This window comes from Stylophora pistillata, chromosome 9 (genome assembly GCF_964205215.1).
Source record: "Stylophora pistillata chromosome 9, jaStyPist1.2, whole genome shotgun sequence".
NCBI classification, from domain to species: Eukaryota; Metazoa; Cnidaria; class Anthozoa; order Scleractinia; family Pocilloporidae; genus Stylophora; species Stylophora pistillata.
Window position 1 is genome coordinate 9,835,201 of NC_142527.1, and position 14,355 is coordinate 9,849,555.

Below are 14,355 nucleotides of genomic sequence, written 5' to 3' on the forward strand. Positions count from 1 at the left end.
CCGCTATGTTCTTTTTCGAATTGTACTCGGAGGACCTGAGAACAAGCATTGTGATTGGTTTATTCTTCCGATTCCGCTTCCGACTCCGACCCTGCAGTTTTCACTAGATCGTAAGCGACGGAGTCATAAGCGGAATCGGAAGAAAATGGAAACGTTCTGATTCTTCCGACTCTGATTCCGTCGGGCTTATGACTCCGCTTACGACTCCGACTACGACTCCGACTCCGACTCCGTCGCAAGTGAAAACCAGCCTTAAGTGATACCTGGAGTCCAAAAGTTTTAAAATGGGTTCTTTTAAACACGAAGGCGCGCTATATAAGGAAGTGTTCCCTGGGAAGACCAAACTCATTTGTCACTCACCGTTCACGTGTGCGGGTCAAATTCAAATGCTGGTAGACGAACAAAAGGGGCTAATGAGATATCTATTGTTTACTTCCACCAGCATGGTGGCATGAGGTAACGTGCGAACCACCTACTTCGATCTCAAATTTACCGCCACTAATGAAGACAGTTTCCATTAGAGAAAGGAAATACAAATCTCAAAAATTCTTGTATTGTGATGAAGGTATAAAACAATTTTGAGGAATGCGCCCGCTGTTCACTGCTTTGGAGTAGCTGTAGCTCAAGCTGACTTGACTCTAAGAGTTCTACATCACACGACGGTTGATTGACAAATGGTCCAGTGGGACATAAGGCTCCTTTTATAGCGCGCCTTCGTGTTTAAGTTAAATTCCAAAATAAATTCCTTTGATATATGGAGGCGAACGAAAATGAATTCAAATTTATCCGCACTCGTCGAATGTTTCATGGATTAAAAGCCTGCTGACAAGGGTAATCAAATCTAAGTTTGCGATTCTTCACGAATTTGCAATTCCCTTTTTATTAGACATTGCGCGAGAAATAATTTGCTTGGTGATTTGGTAACCCACTTTGAATATTGAACTAAATGTTAAAGTTAACACGTTGGTTGACATTTGATTTATTATTGATTTGTGATTAACAGTTTAAGGCATAGCCGTTAAAGTCAAATAATTATCCTTTGATCCATAAGTGAAAGAGTTTTGACCACGTATTCGGTTTATAAGTACGTTTTCCTCGCTTACCTGGTGAACTGCTTGCTGAACCGCTTGTTTTTCTTTGATCGGGAAACAATTTGGCTGGATAATGCCACAGAAGTAAGTTATGTCGTTTACCAATTGAACTTTAAGTATTTTCATTTCAGCTCTCTTCTACGCAATTTTTATGAATCTTTCGAAATTTCTTGCGTATCACGTAATTACTTTATTTTTGATCGAATAAGGACTTGCAGTCCAGCCAACTGATGAGGGTGAGCCATTTTCCACGAAGCAATCTCTGCTACCTGACTAAATTCAACTTTCTGCGCTAGTGGACATAGCAAAATTTTTGCGTAGACACATGGGCTCCTAATAGAGTACCGAAGCCCTGACGTCACGTTTCCATGGTTGCATTTCTGCTGGATCTAAACAAACTCACATGTGTTTAACATGGCGGCGTTGTCGATAACATCGTTCGCAAAATACTTCTCAGATGAGCCTAAATCTTTAAACCGTGGCGAAAACCATTACCAATCTGGACACGTTCTATCTTTTTGCTATTGTGATGGAATTATCAGAGGGTCAGTGCAAGCGAGCATGAAAAGTACGACGTATAAAGTCACAGTAAATGTAAAATTTCTATTACTCGATGTCTATCCGTTAACATCGCCAAACCAAAACTTATTTAAATTAAGTGATTTCGAATCTTCGTTTAAAGGAAATCTTGAAAAGTAAGCTTATATTTCTTTTTCTCTTTCCTTCGCAGATATATCTTCAAGAAAACGAAATACGTTCCACAGAATGCGAGTGCCCTCGTGGCGGTTCAAAGTGTAGTCACGCTGTAGCTCTGTTCCTTCATGGCTACCACAACTTAAGTAGAACTGACATCGAATGTCAGTGGAAGAAACAAAAGGCATCCGAGGTGGTTAAAACGGTAGAAGATCTGTATCCACCCAAAGAAACTAAAGTCCTAAAACGAAAAACTACAGATGAGGACAGAGAATGGCTACGGAACAAGCTGAAGAGATACGGCGAGTTCACAGGAATGTTATGGCTTTTGAGCCCCGAACCTGACAAAGAGAATCGTCTGCCGATCTCCACAGTCGAAGAAATCATTTTATCGAGAGAGTTTGTTGAAAGCGGACTTGATACAAATTTCTTGTTGGAAAAATTGAAAGTAAGTGAGCAGCAAGTGAAATCAGTCTGTGAGATCACGAAAGAGCAACGTGAATGTGGAGAGTGGCATGTGGTGAGAAAAGGACGTTTGACTGCTAGCAATTTTGGTCCAGTTCTTGAAGCAAAAAGAGTCACTCCTTCCCTTATCAAGCGTGTTCTTGGAGAATACGACATCTCTCGAGTGCAGGCTGTTCGATGGGGTGTCGTTAACGAGAAAGAAGGAATAAAGGCCTTCACCAAATTAACAATGAAAGTAGTAAAGGATTGTGGCCTTTGGCTACACAAGTCTGGTGTTTTGGGTGCATCACCAGATGGACTTGTTGATGACAATGCGATCATTGAAGTCAAATGCCCTTACACACATCGCAATTCAACAATTGAGGAGGCTGTTAAAGACCCTAAGTTCTGTTTAGTAAAGAGAGATGCTGGCTATTGTTTAAAACAATCCCACCACTACTGGCATCAAGTCCAGGGTCAGCTGTTTATAACTGGGAAGCAAATCTGTTACTTTGTGGTTTGGACAACAATGCAAACTGTTGTGTTGGCAATCCAGAAAGACTGCACATGGGAACCAAATCTTCTTTCACTTCAAGAATTTTATACAATTCACATGATTCCTGCACTTGTTGATGGTGGTCTTTAAATTTTAAGACTTTGTTGTAAAATTAATGTAGTTTTTTATAAAGTAATGGATTTGATAATACATACTTTTAGAAATATTTTTTAAAATATTGTTTTATTTGGTAAAATCATTGCAACTTTTACAACAAATATGCAGTAACTGAAGGGTGTATATAAAATAAAAATGTTCATGTTAATCTTAAAATTGTTTTTCTTTAAACAGCAACATTTGCTGGGGTTTTTACATTAGCTACTTGAGACAAGAAAATGATAGATTCATTGTAATCGTATTTGAATACAGTTGGTTATCTGAATTCATAATAAGACTAGCATAAGGGTGTGGTGGCAGGAATACTGATCAGAAATAAATAGTTTGTCATTAAGTTGTGTATCATGATTCCTTGTATCATGAGCAAGTAAAATAGGGTTACAAGCTTTTCACAGATCACACAACACCTGTCCACTCTTTGTATCAGAATACAGTTAATTGATTAACTATGATCAGACAATGCCAATGTATACCAGGCCTTAGTAAACTGATGTAAGATGATCAATATTTCAATTAAAATGACTAATCAAAGTCAACAGTGTCATTGGTTTCCTTAATTAATGGGTTTTGTAAATTAACTAAAGCACCACATAGCTGTATAATCTTACCAGAGAGGGATCGCAAGTATGGTGGCACAAAATTTAAAATTTTATAGTTCTTCAATCTAGCATTAGCACGTTCTACGTGTATACGACATTTTGCAATGCTCTTTGTTAACTTAACTTCACTTTCTGTAAATTTTCCATTGTTCAAGAATGGGGGAATGTTCACATATACACCATTAGGAACAATATCATTTATCAAAAACCCTTTATCCGCAAGTATAATATCCCCAGCAACAAAATGCTTTAATATTCCTGACTTTTGAACCGTTACTTTATCTGATACTGAGCCAGGGAAAAGTTTACTTACATAAGTTATAACCGCGTTGGGTGCCACACCAACAATTGTCTTAAAAGAATTCATACCCCTGTACGTTGAATATGTCAATTTTTGGTCACTCATAAGCTTAGGTGTAGCAACCTCGATATCGGTGCAATCTATTACCATACGACAGTCTCCAAATAAGCTAAATGAGCCTGGAAGTGAAGTTTTGTTTTTTTGTCTGGATGGAACAGCTATCTCCATTTGATCTTCATATAGAATTTGGTGCAAAACATGGATAAATGTTGTCACAATATTCGCTATTGTAGCAGTACTGCAACTAAAAAGTTCAGCTAAATGTAAGTTATGATAATTATGTCTAATCTTCATCAATGTTATCAATATTTGATCTTCAAAAGATATCTTGTCTACTTTCCAGCCACACACGTAAACAATATCGTTGCGGTATCTTTCGGCATATTCGACAACAATGTGGAACATTTCTTTGTTTGGGAGGCCAGTTTCCATGTTGATTACCTTTGAATCCATGTTAAAAGAGCTGTAGTTTCTTTTTAAGTAGCTTTCTTTTTCTTTCAACTCGGATACTTGGGTCTTTAATGTCCCTAGCTCTGCTTGTAGCAGGATATTTTCAGTCTGCAAAGTAGTGCATTTCATTTGCATCTCCTCGCAACTGAGCTCGCAAGGCTCGTTCTGGTTGCTCTTCGTCGAAGATTCTGAAAGGATCTGCTCGATAGTCGTTGTCTCTGGGACTTCAGTTCTTTGCTTTTTCCTTTTTGGAGCATTTCGAGATTCAAATAGTTTGTCTTTATTCCAGGAAAAGACCTCGGGGCCTTCTTCTTTACTTCCTCGGAAATGACAACTACAAACTCGAGCGCCTTTGCCAGGTTCACGATCAGCTCGTCTGGAGAGAGAAAACGAAGGTTTTAAACTTTAATCATAACGTAAAAAAAAGCTTTTTTTCTCTCTAGAGGTCTTTCAAAGGTATAATCCACAGGTCAGTGCACTTTTGAGTGGTTAAATAAAACCATCTTCCGCGTAACTATAACCGACACGTGGCCGTGCATCATGGTGGTCATTGTACCAAAAATCAACCTACCTTATTAGAGAAATCCATTTTCTTCTTTGAGCAGGATCTTTGGGGAAACGGTAAAAGCTGCAATTGTGACTTTCTGACTGATGATTGCAGTCGGGAACGAAGCATTGGCCCATTTTATGATGAGATGTAACGAAAGACGCCAAATAGTGTTTAGATCCAGCAAAAATGCTACCATGGTAACATGACGTCACACTTCGGCACTCAATATGAACTATTCTTCCCAAACTCATTAATAATTCATCAAGTTACAAACCAATCACGATACGCCAGTTTGGCCACATGTGTGCGTTTATAAACCCCGATGAAACACTGGGCAGAGGCTTTTCCACTATACTTTGATGAAATATCAAACCCGAGAGCTTGATAAAATGTCAGACCCCACTGATGCCAAAATCAGTCAGAATTTTTTCATTGTTCTTGGCTAATGATGCACGATTGAAAAACAATTTCAAAACCTCGTCAGTCGTGTTTCATGGGGGTTTTCAAACACTCGAAAACAATAAAAGCACTTGGCCTACGGCCTCGTGCTTTCATCAATTTTCTCGTGTTTGGAAACCCCGATGAAACACCCACACTCGTTTTTGAAATATTACATGAAATATAATTTTGATTTCTAAGATTGTGCTCCGTTTTATTGGCATGGAGGCTTTCAATGGCCTCTCACGTAGCACAAATGAGCAGTTTTAGGATCTGTTTGGAACCAAAGGTAACATTTGCGTTGATGAGCCACTATAATGAACAGGCCATATTAGATATGGCCTGTTTAGATATTAGGCCATATTATATGTTCAAATTTCTTTCTTCATCAGTAAGCATCTGGTTTCTGTAGTGTAGTGGTTATCACGTCCGTCTCACTCGTGGAAGGTCGCAGGTTCGAGCCCTGCCAGAAACACTTTTCTTAGAAAACCTTGAGCATAAGGCAAGGACGGCCCGAGGCTTCATTTTATTTCGACAAAAAAGTAGCCGAGAGGGTTATTCTCTTACGTAGCACACTTCAGATGTTTGTCCTTGCCTTAAGGGTCCCCTATACGTTTTACGCGAAGTGTGATTAGGAGATTTTTTTCCTTGTGAATTGCGACTCGATTTTTTTTTACTCGTGAATCGTGATGAAAGATGATAAGCTCTTTTCATGTCCACGTGAGCGAATATTTTTATTGAGACGTGGCCCGTGAATTAAGAGCTGAATTAAACATGATTCATGAACCATTTTGTTTTTCCTGATGAGTTTCTGGCTATTATGCACGTTTTTTTCTCGAACGGCTGTGATTAGGCTTTAAAAGGAGCCCTTTCTGGGTTTCGACTGGAGATGGACTTCATATGGATCGAGAAAAGTCTAGAACAGACCACTAAAGGTTCTTGAACAATTAAGAAACACATTACCTTTAGACTCTACCACTGAGCCACAGAACCACCATCGTTTGTTTATTTGTTTATTTATACGAATTGCAGAAAATCTGAATTACAGGTATAGTCAGCAAATTGTACACATGGAAGTAAGCTTACAAAATACAATAATAAATGATGGATTTTTATACATGGTGATTTAAATAAGTGGCAAACTTGTTCGTTACAAACTTTCCAAAACGGTCAGTTTTTGTGCTTTACACATAAGTAGTAGAAGAAAACCTGAGATTGTACTTGTTACTTGGTTGAGCGAGGCGGCTTTTGACAACATTGAAAACAAGGTTTGACAGTGTCAGGGTACGTACAAGCTTCTTACAAGCTTCTTCACGACTATCCGCAAGCGTGGCGATCCGAGACGCAGCTAGCGCATCTGCATATGCAAGGTTCGGAAAAACAATGGCAAGTGCGCGTTTCTGGACCTCTCCTAGGACCTGCGACAAGTACTGTGGAAGATTGGCAAATGTAGGTGTCGCATATTCCAGAAGAGGCCTAATGAGCGTGCAGTAGACCCCGACAATGTCAGCTTGGGACACTCCACAGTGCTTGAGTGTTCTGATGGCATATAACCAGCGGTTGGCCTTCTGAACTATATGGCCCGTGTGCTGCCCCCATGTCAAGTCGCATGATGAATAAACCCCGAGAAATTTAAACGACCTGACACAATGAATAACAGATCCGCCGGTTACCAGGGGAGGGTAGACGAAGCTATTATAGTGAAGAAGGTCCACCCCCATAAATTTACACTTCTTGGGGTTAAGAGACATTATTATCTGAAGCAAATGCCTGAATGGAATTTACAATGTAGCCCATGACTGAAGGTGAGTTCCGAGGAACAACCTCCATCACTGTGAGGTCATCCACGTATTTGGCTCTAGGGCCCCAATCTTTGTCTAACTCATTGACCATAATGGCGAACAGAAGTGGACTGAATTTCCTCCCTTGAGGGATTCCCCCGTTAAGGTGTAGACAAGGAGACGATGAATAAGATATCCTTCCACATTGCGATCTCTCAAGTAAAAAGGCGGCTAGCTAAGCAGGGGTGTAAACTAAGGGACTTAAGCTTCATTAACAAAATGTTATGATCTATCAGATCAAAGCCCTTTCGAAAGTCCGCAATGAAGAACCTAAGCCAGCAGTTCCCACTGTCCAGCACCTCAAGAGTGAGGTGAAGAAGGAAGCACATTGCATGGCATGTTGACTTGCCAGCAACTGCAAACTGTTTCGGGTCCAGTTCGCACGTCACATCAGGAAGGATTCTTACTAAGGTAAACCCTTCCATAAGCTTCGCCACCTGGGAGGTACGCGACACGGGCCTGATGTCGTCTTCTATCGTCTTAGCAGGGGTTTGTTTCGGCAGGGGCCTCACAATAGGACGCTTGAGCAGGGAAGGGAGATAACCTTCACGAAGAGAGGAGTTTTACAGATTCGCGAGAACTGGAGCGAGCTCAGGAGGAAACATCTTTAAGACCGCGTTGGGTATTTCAACAGGGCCGGTGGACTTCCTGGTCTGCACTTCATTAAGTGCTTCGTATCCAGTAACCCACATCTCATCAGGAATATCAGCAACATTGATATCATCGACATCGCCTTGGGAGATAGGTGTGAATGACGCGGTCAGTCCCACAAAGAACCCATTTATTAACTGACACAAAGTGTCGGTTGAGTCGATGACTCCACCATTAACAAGTTGGCGATACCAGTCCCCCTCCCTGTGCGACATACCAGAAATGCCTTTTATCTCTTTCCACCAACGACCAGGCTTAGTACTTTTTAGGTTTTTCACCTTCGATTTATAGAACGACTTTTTGGCAGATTCAATAGCGTCTGCAACCTTTCTACGCCACATTTTCAAAACTGCCGAGTCGTTGCCAAGTTTACCAAAACATTGCTTTCGTTTGGCAATCCATGATTTTATTTTAGGAGAGAACCAGGGCTTGTCAGTGCTACAGCGGCGGGTCGTTTTTAAGGGGAGAAATCTGTTAACAGCATTTGTCAAGGTACCCATAAATAGCTTGAAATTTTCTTTGCAAGATGTAGCAGCGAAACGCTCATACCAAGAGTAAGTTGTCATCCACAGACCAAATTCCCGGAAGCGACTCGGTCTAGTGTCACGCCTGGTTACAGACTGCCTTGCTCCACTTTTACCGCCGGGTTCAGATGGTTGGACAAGGACACTAAAATGGTCACTGGCACCTAGTTTGGGAAGTTGGCTTGGATCATAAAACAGCTTGGGCTGGTTTGTCATAAACCAATCCAGGATCCCCGAGTCACGTGTAAGGACCTTCACAACTTGGATCAAACCGCAAGCCCACTTGAAAGCTGCAGGGGAAATCTTAGTAGCGTTTGGGTTGAAATCCCCTGATACCGCTACCAAGCTGTCAGGATGATTCGTTGAATAAGAGTCCACTACCTGCTAGACATGCTCCACAAGGGCTTTGTTGTCTTGTGTAGTAGCGTGGGGAGGATGATATATGACTCCAATAAGGATAGAGGAAACTTCCCTCGGCAGGCGGGTGGGCCTCAATTGGATCCAGGCAACCTTGGACAGTAGCCCATTAGGCTCCATATGTGAGTCTCTTACATGGAATTGAAGAACGAACATATACTGCCACTCCCCCGCAGGGTGAACCCCGATCCCTACGGAAGAGCACAAAACCCTCGATACTAACAGCAGAGTCCAGGATCTCACTGTGCAGCCATGTCTCGGTTATTCAAGCGACACCAACTTCATTCAGGGACAAAACACATTCAAGTTCATCAGTTTTGTTTGCCAAGCACCGTATGTTGCAGATCAAAGTGGCTGGAATATGTGGGCAAATTTTTGCTTCCGAGGGGATCCCTGTAGTGTCCGCCACAGGGTGCCCGCAAGAGGTTATTCGCTCTTGGTCATCACGAACAGCACGTTTTCGCCTTGATCGAAAGGGCTTTCTAATCGCGAGATATATATCACCCAATCTTTTCTATAAGTCCGGGGGAAGCTTCTGTTTCTGGTGTGGTTTCCTCAGAGACTTGAGAAAGGTGCTGGAGTACATACTTCGTCCCGAATCTAAATGGATCGAATACAGTGAACCAACATGGCGGTCATCTTGACTTGTCGAGTGGACTCGAAGAGGTCCGTAGATCAGTAGGAAATTAAAAAAGTAACAGGCTACTTGATACAGCAGCCCCATTGGTACGTACTGAATCAAGTTTGGCCACGTGACTCTAGATATACTAACGATACAAGACGAAGACAGATTTTTAAGTTTTGAAAAGGATTTATTTACAATAAATCACCTAAGATACAAAATAGAAGCGCTTAACGCACGTGGGCTTGGCCCTAACTAAAATATTTAAACAGTCCAGAGTTCACAGTTCATTGGTACTAAGTTATAAAGCTAGAAAAACATTAACTATTATCACGATGATGAAACTAGAAGTAAATTAACTATTATTACAGTTATAATACTAGAGATGAATTAATTATAACATTGATGAGACGTTATAATACTAGAAATAAATTAACTATTATAAGGATCTAATGTACTAGAAATAGATTAACTAAAGCTAGGGGTAACTTAAGGTCACTTTACTATAAAGCTAGAAATAAATTAACTAATATAATGATCTAATGTACTAGAAATAAATTAACTATTATTACTAAGGCTAGAGGTAACTTAAGGTCATTTTACTAATATAATGATCTAATATACTAATGTAGTGATCTTAATATTTACGGTAGTAGTCTCTATGAGTCACCCTCAATCACACAAATTGAGGGGGACTCCCAGGCCTTCTTAAAGCTGGACAGCGGGAATCTAAAAAAATCACAAGCGATTCTAGCTTTGATATCCTCGAGGATATATCGGGTTATACCCTCAGGAGAATCATTTTCGTTATGAAAGGTAGATTTGTTTCGAAATTTCCAAATGCCAAAAAGAATTGTTTTAATGAAAAACCGAGCTATGCGAGAACTCTTAGAGCTAACAGGGGTCCAGCGAAAAAAGAAAACATGTGTACAAGAGGAAGAGAAACTGGTATCAAGAACCGAGGAGATAATGGGAATAAAATGGGACCACACAGATTTCACGCGAGAACAATTAAGGAAGCAATGATCAATGGTCTATTTACGCGAGCAAAAAGCGCATTTGTCTGAATCGATATAACCCCAATTCCTAAGCGAGTCGCGGACTTTAATAGCGCGAAGTACGATCGACCAAAGAATGTCTTTTTTGTAATTCTCAGTAAAATCATCGCGAACTAATTTCCAGAAATCGTCCAGATCAAAACCAATCGGGAGAAAGGGAATCCAAAAACGATGAAGAATTGGGGAGGTAGAGTTTTCTTTCAAAAGGATTTGATAGCATTTTTTAGATGAAAATTCAAAATTACACCACTCCTTGCGGGAAAGAATCTCGCGTAGAGTGGTGAAGGCTAAAAGAAATTTCTCATAATAAGGGGTTAAAATCTGCGTGCTCGGAGTGGAGTTGTCACGAAGAGAACGCCACTCCGGCCGACAAGAAGCAAGTCTAGAGCCTAAAAAGTATTTTACAAGATAAAAGGATTTCGAATCAGAGTCACTTAGATTAGAAATTACTGAGGCCAATCTAAGTGAATTTCCTTTGATCTGAAAATTTGAAATGCCGAGGCCACCCTTAGAAAGGGGTTGGTAACAAGTCGCTCGGCTAACGGTTTCAATTCGAGAACCCCAAATAAAAGGCCAAATTAGATTATTAACTTTAGAAAAAACCCATTGCGGTATACATAAAACTGTGGACAGATAAAGAAGCTTACTTAGGCCTAGTACATTGACAATAAGAGATCGCCCTACGAGGGAAAGCGATCGAGATTTCCATAAATTGAGGTGTTTCTCTAGTTTCTCGAGCTTGGGTTGCCAATTATCAAGTTCAGTATTTTGGCCGAAAACAACGCCCAATATTTTCATTTTGGTTATCCATTTGAGGCCAAGTGGCTGGTCGCTGCGTGTACGCCAAGCTCCCAGCCACATGGCCTCCGTCTTTGTAACATTGAGACGCGCTCCAGAGCCACGCTCGTAAACATTAATCATATTAAACAAAACTTGTAAAGAACGGTAAGATTTAACAATACAAGTCGTATCGTCAGCATAATTTCCGATTTTGTAAGAAAGGCCACGCGCGGCCGGAAGAAGAAAGCCTTCGATCTCGGGGTTATTCCGAATTTTACACGCGAGGGTTTCAACACATAAGACATATAGTAGGGAGGACAGGGAATCCCCCTGTCTGACCCCGCGGGCCAAAGGAATTGCGTCAGTCAGCCATTCATTAACAGTGATTCGCATATTAGCACCATTATATAAGGTGTTGATCCAAAAACAAAAAGACGGGCCAAAGCCAAACTGGGGTAAAAGGTTTTGCAAAAAAGTACGATTAACTCGATCAAAGGCTTTCTCTTGATCCAAACTAAGCAAAATACCGGTTTCATTCGTACGATCGATATAGTCTAAAATATCTCTAAGCAAATGTAGGTTCGAATCGATTTTACGACCAGGCACAGAGCATGTTTGATCAGGGTCAACTATGTATTCTAATACTTTAGAGAGTCGCGAAGAAAGAACTTTGCAACATAACTTATAATCAACGTTTAAAGGAGAAATTGGGCGCCAATTTTTTAAATTTTTCCGATCTCCTTTCTTAAAAATAACGCGCGTGTTACTCGTTTTCATCGAATCGCACATTTCTCCAGCCTGATAACATGCATTTAGAACGCGGCATAAATATGGTGACAAACGGTCCCAAAACTTAACGTAGAATTCAACCGAAAGGCCATCAAGGCCAGGCGACTTATTCCTATTCATATTTTTAATGGCAGAATTAAGTTCTTCCAGCGTCATCTCGCCTTCGCAGGATGACGCCTGATCGAGAGTTAATTTCCGTGACAGAGAAGATAAAAGATCGTTTTGGAAGGCAGTGTCTATCGGCTCTTCCGAGAAGAGCTGAGTATAAGAATCGACATGAGCTTTTTCCATGTCCTCCTGGGAGAACATTTCAATACCATTAGAATCATAAACTGAAGAAAAGTGAGATCGTTGAGCTTTCAATTTTTTGCAGATTAAAAAAATATCGGCTCGGGCGTTCGCCTTCCTCTAGCCATTCAGCTTTACTACGAATAATTATTCCTTCGGCCTGTTTAGTTCGAAGAGCTTTTAGGCGGCATTCGGTGTCAGAAATTAGTGAAATAACAGAACTGTCTCCGTCTACTAAACGATGACGTAGACGAATCAACTTATTTGTAGGTATAACTTTATTTCTTTGTAATTGCCTTCGCTTTTTGCGAGAATAACAAATCGATTCTTCTTTAATGGATTGTTTTACAAACTCCCACTAATCCTGAAGGCACGGAAAGCAAGGTAAAAAGCGTATATGATCATCAATTAATTTCTCCATAGTAGCGCAAAAAATTTTATCATTCAAGAGAGAATTATCTCCAGGGCCGCGTTTAACACCGGTGGGAATACTGAAAACAAGAGAAACAAAATCATGATCTGACATCGAACAAGGGGTAATATCACATCTAATACCAGGTGACAACAAGTCTTTAGAAATCAGAAATTTATCAAGTCGACTCCCAATTGACCGTGAAGGGTTGAACCATGTAAATTCCTTAGCTCTGGGATGTAAATAACGCCAGATGTCAACAAGCGAAAAATCATTTTTCAAACCGTCGTATTCCTTATGTATCGAAATATTCCCGCCGAATTTGTCAAGAGCATTATTATAGCAATTGAAATCGCCGCCAATAACGATCGCAGATGAAGGAATAAAAAAATCATGGATTGAATCAAAAAAGCGTTTCCGATCGGTAAGATTGGTGGGAGCGTAAATATTGACTAGATTAAGGTCGACATTGTTGCACCTGATCAAAACACTGATGATACGACCATGTGAGTCTTTTTTCCAAGATAAAACTTCGCCTGAAAATTTTGGAGAAATCAGAGTAACGACCCCACCTTGTTTACCAGAGGCTGGGGACCAAAAACTACGGCCTAACCATCTACGGGACAAAGACTGGATGGTAGGCTCAGAATGAATTAAAGTTTCTTGTATAAAACAGACATCACAATTAGATTTCTCGATCAAATCAATTAAAAAATTATAAGTAAGGGGGTTTGCTAGCCCCCTAACATTAATAGTGATAAATTTGAAAGAACTTGGAAAAAAGACTCACTAGAGGAATAATAAAGGCTTACTTGGATTTCTTAGAATTTCTATTTCTTCCTTTTTTCTTTTCAGCAGGAGAGGCTTTCCGATTTGGAGATAGATCCGAGGACTTTCTTTTAAGATCGTGAGAAGTTTCCATGTCGGTTTCAGCAGAAGGTTGAGGAATCGAGGGCGCGGCAGAGCTGGGTATCGGGGATGCAGTAGGAACAGGAATAGAAGATCTTGATTTTCCAGAAACAGGTGTTGGTTGAGTAGGTTTTCGAAGACAAGCTAGAGACGAGTCTCTAGAGAGTTTAGCGGGCGTACGGCGAGAGGATGACGTGATAGCGCATTTGAGTGAGGCAATTAGACCTTGGGAAGTAATAAGCGGTGATCCAGCGGAAGACGGTTGGGAAGATTGTTCAGGGTCAGGCGGTTGTTCGGCGGGTTCTTCGGTTACAGGGTCAGACGGTTGTTGAAGGTCAGGTTGACTAGGTTCAGAAAAATCAGGCAAGGAATCGGCAGGTTCGGTGAACTGTGTGGGTGGCGGCAAAAACGTGCCTAATGGGAGATTCTCGTCAATAGAATCGTCGTCCGTGTTGGCAGCAGATGGAGAATGTTGTTGATCATTGGGAGAAGCGGGTTGATCATCTTCGATATTAACGGTCTCATCTGGTTCTGTCCTCGTGTACCGGTTCACAAGAGCCAATTCAAAAGACCAAACAATACACAATAGCTAACTGATAACTCCTAAACAAAGAAAGAACAATGGTAATTCCCTTGTGAACCGGTACACCAGGACAGAACCTCTCATCTTCATCAGTATGAACACCTTGGACTGTGGGACAAACCCAAGAATAGTGACAATTAGCACCTAAATGGCCGGTTTCCTTACAAATGCAACAGAACAAA

The 14,355-nt window shown here is 40.8% G+C and overlaps 2 protein-coding genes and 1 non-coding gene across 3 annotated transcripts; 2 read left to right on the plus strand and 1 right to left on the minus strand.

Moving 5' to 3' along the window:
- The first annotated feature begins 1,425 nt into the window (after positions 1-1,425).
- LOC148723192 (uncharacterized) lies at positions 1,426-3,432 on the plus strand. Its single transcript, XM_088733628.1, has 2 exons — positions 1,426-1,679; positions 1,822-3,432. The coding sequence occupies exons 1-2, from the start codon at positions 1,506-1,508 to the stop codon at positions 2,872-2,874; spliced, it is 1,227 nt and encodes a 408-aa protein (XP_088589754.1). The 5' UTR covers positions 1,426-1,505; the 3' UTR covers positions 2,875-3,432.
- LOC111344717 (uncharacterized) lies at positions 2,949-5,082 on the minus strand. Its single transcript, XM_022951965.2, has 2 exons — positions 4,883-5,082; positions 2,949-4,687 (listed from the first exon to the last, which is right to left on the minus strand). The coding sequence occupies exons 1-2, from the start codon at positions 4,993-4,995 to the stop codon at positions 3,424-3,426; spliced, it is 1,377 nt and encodes a 458-aa protein (XP_022807700.1). The 5' UTR covers positions 4,996-5,082; the 3' UTR covers positions 2,949-3,423.
- Positions 5,083-5,701: 619 nt separating this feature from the next.
- Trnav-cac (transfer RNA valine (anticodon CAC)) lies at positions 5,702-5,774 on the plus strand. Its single transcript has one exon. It is a non-coding gene; the product is annotated as a tRNA-Val (tRNA).
- The last annotated feature ends 8,581 nt before the right edge of the window (positions 5,775-14,355 follow it).

Excerpts from the sequence above, each read along its gene's own strand:
- LOC148723192 (XM_088733628.1), top strand. The coding sequence starts at position 1,506 with ATGGCGGCGTTGTCGATAACATCGTTCGCAAAATACTTCTCAGATGAG. Across the intron at positions 1,680-1,821 it reads GTACGACGTATAAAGTCACA|ATATATCTTCAAGAAAACGA; the intron begins GTAAATGTAAAA and ends TTTCCTTCGCAG.
- LOC111344717 (XM_022951965.2), bottom strand. The coding sequence starts at position 4,995 with ATGGGCCAATGCTTCGTTCCCGACTGCAATCATCAGTCAGAAAGTCAC. Across the intron at positions 4,688-4,882 it reads AAATGGATTTCTCTAATAAG|ACGAGCTGATCGTGAACCTG; the intron begins GTAGGTTGATTT and ends TTCTCTCTCCAG.